The sequence below is a fragment of the Lycium barbarum genome, chromosome 2 (assembly GCF_019175385.1).
Source record: "Lycium barbarum isolate Lr01 chromosome 2, ASM1917538v2, whole genome shotgun sequence".
Lineage (NCBI taxonomy): Eukaryota > Viridiplantae > Streptophyta > Magnoliopsida > Solanales > Solanaceae > Lycium > Lycium barbarum.
The window spans coordinates 1,763,218-1,771,028 of NC_083338.1; the positions used below are offsets into that span (position 1 = coordinate 1,763,218).

General features: G+C 36.4%; 1 protein-coding gene and 1 long non-coding RNA gene across 2 annotated transcripts; one reads left to right on the forward strand and one right to left on the reverse strand.

Moving 5' to 3' along the window:
* Positions 1-622: 622 nt before the first annotated feature.
* On the forward strand, positions 623-7,561 carry LOC132625812 (tobamovirus multiplication protein 3). Its single transcript, XM_060340391.1, has 11 exons — positions 623-945; positions 2,933-3,023; positions 3,149-3,201; positions 3,292-3,384; positions 3,462-3,533; positions 4,442-4,514; positions 4,597-4,642; positions 6,122-6,185; positions 6,284-6,337; positions 6,649-6,726; positions 7,031-7,561. The coding sequence occupies exons 1-11, from the start codon at positions 757-759 to the stop codon at positions 7,121-7,123; spliced, it is 906 nt and encodes a 301-aa protein (XP_060196374.1). The 5' UTR covers positions 623-756; the 3' UTR covers positions 7,124-7,561.
* LOC132625814 (uncharacterized) lies at positions 4,593-5,569 on the reverse strand. The gene is made up of 2 exons (XR_009577000.1): positions 5,174-5,569; positions 4,593-5,041 (listed from the first exon to the last, which is right to left on the reverse strand). It is a non-coding gene; the product is annotated as an uncharacterized LOC132625814 (long non-coding RNA).
* Positions 7,562-7,811: the final 250 nt, after the last annotated feature.

Consider the following 7,811-nt stretch of genomic DNA (forward strand, 5'->3'; position numbering starts at 1 on the left):
ACTACTAGAGATCCGGAGAAGCTTGCTATTCATGTTAATTTTTTTTTTTTATTGAACTAAAGTTGGATCAATTGATGTTGTATTTTTTAGAAAAGCCTTCTAGTACCGTATTAATTTTGTTATGAACTATGACTTGCTCATTTGGCAAGGTTGTATAAGAACAGAGACAGAGTTAGGATTTGAAACTTGTGAGTTCGGAGTTTTAATTCTTTATAGTTACTAGGTTCTAAATTAATAATTTATACATATTTGACAAAAAATTTAATACAAATATATGATTTGGACCAAAGCTAATGTGTTCGGCCGAACCCATGCCCAAAGGGCTAGCTCCGCCCCTGTATAAGAATTGAGAATATTTTGATAGTTTTCACAACTTGTGAAGTTTTTATGTCTATAAAAAAAAATACAACTTAAGAAATTCAAATTGCGTCCAAACATGATTTCAAATTATGTCCAAATGGCTACTTAGTCTACTAACCAAACAAACACGCCTAAGGACTTGTACATTTATGACAACATTACCCCTATACATAACTCGAACGACATGATTGCACTTCCAAATCCAACAAGGATCAGAATACGTGGCTGTCATATATAAACATTTATTTATTTATACCTCTCCTTTCCAGCCGGCCATTTAATTTTTTTTTTTTTTCCAAAAAAAAGGAAACTAAGACTTAAAACAAAAATAGAAACCAAAGGAAAAAATAAAGGAAATCAAAAGGGAAATTGAATTCCAATTTGGAATCTCCGGCGATGGGACGGGTGGCAGAGTTTGTTATAAACCCGTCGTCAACGGCGGCAACGGCGGCGGCGGCAGTGGTGACGTGTCAATTAAATGAAGCAATAAATTGGTGGGAAGATATAAACAGATCTATTCAATGGCAAAATCGTATTTTCCACGTCCTTGCTATCTTATACGGCATTGTTGCCGCAATTGCACTCGTAAATATTCTTTCTCTAATATATATACTTCTCAGTTTTTTTTTTTTTTAATTATAAATTTTGAGAATAATTTCAGATTGTTTGATATGTCTTTTAAATATTTTGAATTGTAAATTATTGTGACTTAGGAGCCGTTTGGACATGGTTTGAAACTATGATTGGACATATAATTTGGATATGTTAAGTTGTATTTTCTGTTATAGACATAAAAGACGCATAAGTTGTGAAAACTATCAAAACATTCTCAATTCTTATATAATCTTATCAAATAAACAAGCCAGAGTTCGTAACAAAATTAATGAGTTAGAAGGCCTTTCTGAAAAATACAATATAAATAGATTAAATTTTAGTTCAATAAAAATAAAAATTTAACATGAATAGTAATATAACTACTCTTTAATAAAGGTTGATAGAAGTTAACGAGGTTGGTAAATGGTTGGTGGGAGTAATTGTTGAAAATATTTACCTAACTGATGGGTTTTTTTTTATAAAATATAAACTTATAGGTCAAGTTTTATATTTAAATTTTTTGAAACCATGAGATGAAATGCATGTCTAAACGCTGGTTTCATCTCATGATTTCAAACCAGATGTCCAAACGCCTGCTTAGTTTCCAAATATATTAATTTTATTTTAAGAAAACTTAAAGTTAAAGTAATTTTACATGAATCTATGTTGGAGATGTATGAAATATCTGATAATTGTTTCGTTTTTGCTTGTCTATTTGATAAGTACCATAAGACTTGTCACTTTAACTTTTCAATTGTCAAACTATTTATGTTTTAAGATGTAATCTTTTACTATATTAATGTAAGAAAAATTGCAACTTATAGTACGTTTCGTGTAATTTTTTAATATCTAAGTTTTAGTTTTTTAAAATCTTAAAATAGTTTAATCTAATTTAGCTTCGAAAATTGGGTGAATCGACTCTGAAAAAGCGAAACGTGACAACTATTATGGGGCGGAGCAAGTAATACATAGTAATTTATTCGAGTAGTAGTATAAAAAGCTATGTTGCTCGGACTCTTCGAAAATGCCAATTGGTGTGTGTCGGATCCTCCAAAAGTAGCACATCTTTGGAGGATCCGACACGAGTGCGGCAACATTGTTTGGAGAGTCCGAGCAACATAGATAAAAAGATCACCAGGACACTAATTTCAAATAAAATCAAAGTGCCAATTGTTTCATTTACCGAACAGTTGGAACGAGGCGAAGGTGCAGGCACGTTATCTTCAATGTGAATTTCCTTCTTCTTAGCTTCCTCTTTTTGTATGCTCAGCTGTTAAGTTAATACAAATTTTAAATACTCTTAAGTTTGTTTCTAAAAAAAACATTTCTTGCACCCGAAGGGCGTGGCTTAATGGTCAATAAAATGGGTTGAGAACCATGATGTCTAAGGGTTTAAACTCTTAGGGGAGGGAAAAACACCATTAAACTCTACTGAATCTTCATATTTGTCCAAGCCTTGAGGAGGTGAGGTGAACGGTAGGCACACTTATAATATTGTATAGCTTGTCGGAAGTTAAAGCTGTTTCTAGTTTCCACTAATTGGTTTATGGTTTATGTGTGCAAAAGAGAGGGGAACATGGGTTGGGGTTTGAACTTTGAAGTTTCACCAATTTGGTTTTGTTTGTGTCTCGTTGGTTACTACCCAGTGTAATCCCACAATAGTGGGGTCTGGGGAGGGTAAGATGTACGCAGTCTTATCCCTACCTGGGTAGGGAGGCTGTTTCCGATTGACCCTCGGCAACCTTTCTCCTTTATCCGGGCTTGGGACCGGCAATGTGAGCGAGCTCACACAGGCGGAGTTTGTTTGTGTCTCGTTACGTGTTAAAATTTCCACGTCAAAGATGTGTTCTTGCACATCAGATAATCATATCGTTATGCAGTTATTGCTGTAAAAAACTATTATCCCTGGCACCAATTCTTCTATTTATGCGCGGCTCTGGATTTTTTTTTTTCTGATTTTCCAACTTGGCAATTCCAGGTTCAATTAATTCGTATTCAAATGAGAGTTCCCGAATATGGTTGGACCACTCAAAAAGTCTTCCACTTTCTCAATTTCTTTGTGAATGGAGGTTGGTATCTTTCCATTTTTCATTTTTTCCTGAACATCCTGATGGGGAGTTTCATTACGTGTGCTTTTCAAGTGATTGGTCCTGTTGTCTTTGTTATTTAATTGTATCTTCATGTTCTTTGGCAGTTCGGTCGCTAGTTTTTGTATTTCGTCGGGATATTCAGAAGTTGCACCCTGAGGTTAGGCACCTCAACTATCTTTATGTCTGGTTTACGTTCTTGTCTTTATACTTCTTTCAGTTCGTAATGTTGTATGCTACATGTTGGCAGATTGTCCAACATATTATGCTTGATATGCCAAGCCTTGCATTCTTCACAACTTATGCTCTGCTAGTATTATTCTGGGCTGAGATATACTACCAGGTACTTGTGGTCTCTGTCTCAGTTTTGTGCAGATATTTCTCTTCTCGGGGTTAACGTATCTGTTTTTCATGTGACAGGCACGTGCTGTATCCACGGATGGGCTTAGACCTAGTTTCTTTACAATTAACGGAGTGGTTTATGCTATTCAGGTAAATATGCGATAGTCATGCAGTACTTTTTGTAAGAGCATCAATTTATTTTGGTGCTTGCTAGAAATAAACTATGGTCTGGGAGTTTGGACTTCTATATATTTTTAAAAATGTAAACAAGTTTCATATGGTCGGTATTTTTCTTAATATTTCTTAAACATGTCGTTCATGGGGTAAGAAGGAGAGCCTTGGCGTAACTGGTAAAGTTGCTATCATGTGACTAGGAGGTCACGGGTTCGAGCCGTGGAAATAGCCTCTTGTAGAAATGCTGGGTAAAGCCGTGTGCAATTGACCCTTATGGTCCGGCCCTTCCCCGGACCCGCGCATATCGGGGGAGCTTAGTGCACCGGACTGCCCTTTTTCTTATGTCGTTCATGGGGTAGTTCACATAGTTCCATGGCCATTCTCTCCACCTCCCAAACAAAAAGGACACCCTCCATCTGAGCATCAGTAATTATTAAAATTTTCCCTTCCAAGGGCATTCTACTAACAGAAATGAGAACTGGTACAGTGCCTCGTATTTCACAAAATGTTGAGACCACTCATATATCTTAGGGTATATCAAATGAAGTGTCATTGATAGGAAAATATGTGTGTGGTTTCGAGATACTTAACAGGACTAAGAGCCCGTTTGGATTGTCTTATAAGTGGTCAAACCAGCTTATAAGCTAAAAAAGTACTTAGAATAAACCGCAAAAAATAAGTTGGGGTGCCCAACTTATTTTTTTTGGCTTATAAGCTGTTTTTTGATCAAACCAGCTTATAAGCCACTTTTTTTAAGCTAAGCCAAACGGGTGCTAAATTTTGTTTGATGAAACATGTGAGGCAAGGGCTTACTCTTTTAAATTGCTGTACCTATTTGGTGGATGGTCATTACTGATTATCTCTTTCCTTCTGATATCTTGCAGATTATATTATGGCTGATAATATGGTGGAAACCTATTCGAGTACTCGTCATCTTATCCAAGATGTTCTTTGCAGGTTCTTGTTTTAGATTTAACTTATTTTCAGTGCTTTCCATCACGTGGGTCTGTTGCAAAGTACTAACCCAATGTTCTGGCAGGTGTATCCCTATTTGCAGCATTGGGGTTTCTCCTTTATGGTGGAAGGTAAAATCTAATTTCTATTATCAGTCGCTTTCTCACTGGCAGTAACTACCAAATGTACATCTGTTGGAATAGCATACAAAATGGGTATAAACCAAGCACACAAGCATAATGCTTAGCACTTGTTTCTATCTTTCGTATAAAGGATGCTTTATCTTCTGATTAGTGGCTATTCTTAACACTTCTGCCTTAGAAGCTAGAGTTGGTTGTGTTGTTTGCTTTGATCAAAGTCCAAATATATTTTTTGGACTAAAAGGTGCTCTGCTTCCTACCCTGTACATCCACAGATCTAAATCTTCATGAGATGAATCCTATCGAGCCCTAACCTTCACGTTTTTCTCAGGTGATGTATTGTATATTGGAATGTATGTTAAGCGGGTCTTTCAATCACTTTCCAATGACCTGTATCGACATGGAACAATTTCAATACCGTGGGCCCGGGGGGGGGGGGGGGGGGAGAGGAAGGAAAATGAAAGAAAACATACTCCAGTATGGTGAATTAGGGAAGAGAGATCAAAAGATCGAAATTGGAACCTTCAAGAAACGACTGGACAGCTCTTTGGGAGGAGAGATGAGTGGAGGAGGCATCCCATGACCGACTAGTTTGGCAATGCTACAACCTCCACATTGCCCCTGTCGCATTCGACATCTGCTCAATCGATCATCTTCATCCTCCTAGCTGAAAAGTGGAAGATTCCCCATTGAAGTCTTCCTCATCTCTAAAGAATATTCCAGAGTGAAGTCCCTAACATAGAAGAAAGAATTGGCAGGTGTTGGACTGAATGAGCCCACAATATCACGACAGTAATGGATGTCAACAACAACAAAAATATACCCAGTGTAATCCCACAAGTGGGGTCTTGGGAGGGTAGGATGTACTCAGACCTTACCTCTACCTTTGTGGGGGTAGAGAGTTGTTTCTGATAGACCCTCGGCTCAAAAGAATAACAATTATTTTTAAATGGATGTCATACATTTAAAAATAACTGCAAAGTAATATTTGGTTAGTGTTATCCTTGTTGACATTTAGAGAATTACTAGCAATTAACTTGTCGAAAAAGTAAAATATCTTCAATTACACTCACTTTTAGTGAAAGTTCAAACCTTTTATCACCCCTGCCTATTTATATCATTTTTGGACAATTAATTGAAGCATATTATTTTTCACAAAGCCTTCTCAAGCACGATCTTAGCTCATTGGTACTATTGTAGACGGCTGCATAGTATTGTTGAAAGATGCTGTTTGAAAATAAAGTAGTAATTAAAATATTAAGATACTACAACAGAAGTGCTTACAGTACTGCCTAAAGTGGATAGCATATGTTTGTTTAGTTTGTGGATTGACCTTTGCTATATTCACGCTTGGCTACCTTGTTTACTCTTATGATTGAATAATTAGGTCCGTGCAACTTGTATGTCGTTCATATTCATCCTTCAATATCACCTCACAATTTGCCTTGATGTTCTTTCACTTCCTTCCAGGCTTTTCCTTATGTTACAACGGTTTCCAGTAGAATCAAAAGGGAGACGCAAGAAGCTACAGGAGGTACGTTATTAGTATCTTTTCTTTCTTGGTGTTTTTCATCTTGGGTTGTTTCTTCTTTATTAGATCTTTTGACTGCTCTGACATTTTGACTTCTGCAGGTTGGATATGTCACGACAATCTGTTTTTCATGCTTCCTAATTAGATGCGTTATGGTAAGTCCATATTCCTCGTGAACTAACCAATTTTTAGCTGACTTATTACTATTTCAGAGAGCCATAACTAGCCCATGTTTGTAATGTGTGAATGATATCTATGTTTTGCTTTAGATGGTTTCTTTATTTCTAAAAACATTCTTGATACAATAAATTTGTCTTAGTTGAGGTGCGTGTAAGCTGGCCCGGGCACCCTTTTTCTCAAAAATGTCTTAACTGATGCATTAACTTTCTTTCTAAAGGGCATGAAGCCTATTTGGTTCTTCTATATAGCTTAATAGTAAGTTTTCCTTTGATTATCTTTGTCGCAGATGTGCTTCAATGCATTTGATAAAGCTGCAGATCTTGACGTTTTGGATCATCCAATTTTGAATTTGATATATTACCTGGTGAGTTCCATATAGCTGAACTTATAGTAGTGCTTCTTTAGGTAAGCATGTTGGTCATTGTGCCATAATGAAAAAAAAAAAGTTCTGGCAGTCGGTATTCTTTTTATAATAGTAGCCAAATACAAACTAAATTGGATAATTCACATGATATGTCAGCTTGTGGCATCTCACGACCTGTTTTATGTGCTAAACTTAGATATGGTGTTGTTTTACTTTGTGTTTTTGGGGGTAGAAAGTGCATAAAAAATGGAGTAATACTTTTCTATATGTTTTGAGACTAAGCAGACTTTTTTAACTCTTTCAGTTAGTCGAGATACTGCCTTCATCGCTTGTCCTATTTATTTTGAGGAAGTTGCCTCCAAAGCGAGGGATCACACAGTATCACCCTATTCGCTAATACGTTAAGAGGGTAGATAATGATGGAAATCAAGCTCCGGGATCAGGTATCGAGTGAGTTGGCTTTTAATGATACTTTTCTTACCTGGATGTTACATGCAAGCAAGAAATATGAGAGGGGAGTGATCATGTAAATGGGAGCATGGTTCGTGGTGTGGACAGTGAAATGTCTGTTTGTCCTCACACTTGACAGATTGTAGTTCTGTTTTTGTACTATTAGTTAAAGAAGGAATTGTGAAGTATTTTATGATTTTTAGTATATTATTTCGTCTTTGTATGTGTCAGATTTCAATTGATTCATTTTTTTCCCCACAGAAATTCAATAGTTGTTTCCCAGCTCGGGTTCTGTAATCATTTGACTCACTCTTAGATAGTGGTTGGTTTTATGTGAACATCAAATATTCTGACTGTTGGTTACTGGATATCGACTATTATCATAGCAAGATTGATACCAGGATCTTTACCATCAAAATACTTGATGATGTTTTACCGATTTATCGAACGAGTAAAGATTTCGTGGAACTTACCTGAAACAGAAATGTTGTGTTTTGATCTCCGGGCTTATGAGCAGTTGTGCTTGCTTTATTTCTTGATGGATGAGACGATGGATCGAAATAGCTGGTTGAATGTTTAAACAATAAAAACTTAGCTGGTTGAATGTATGGATCTATCTCCTTTTGTTTCTTTGA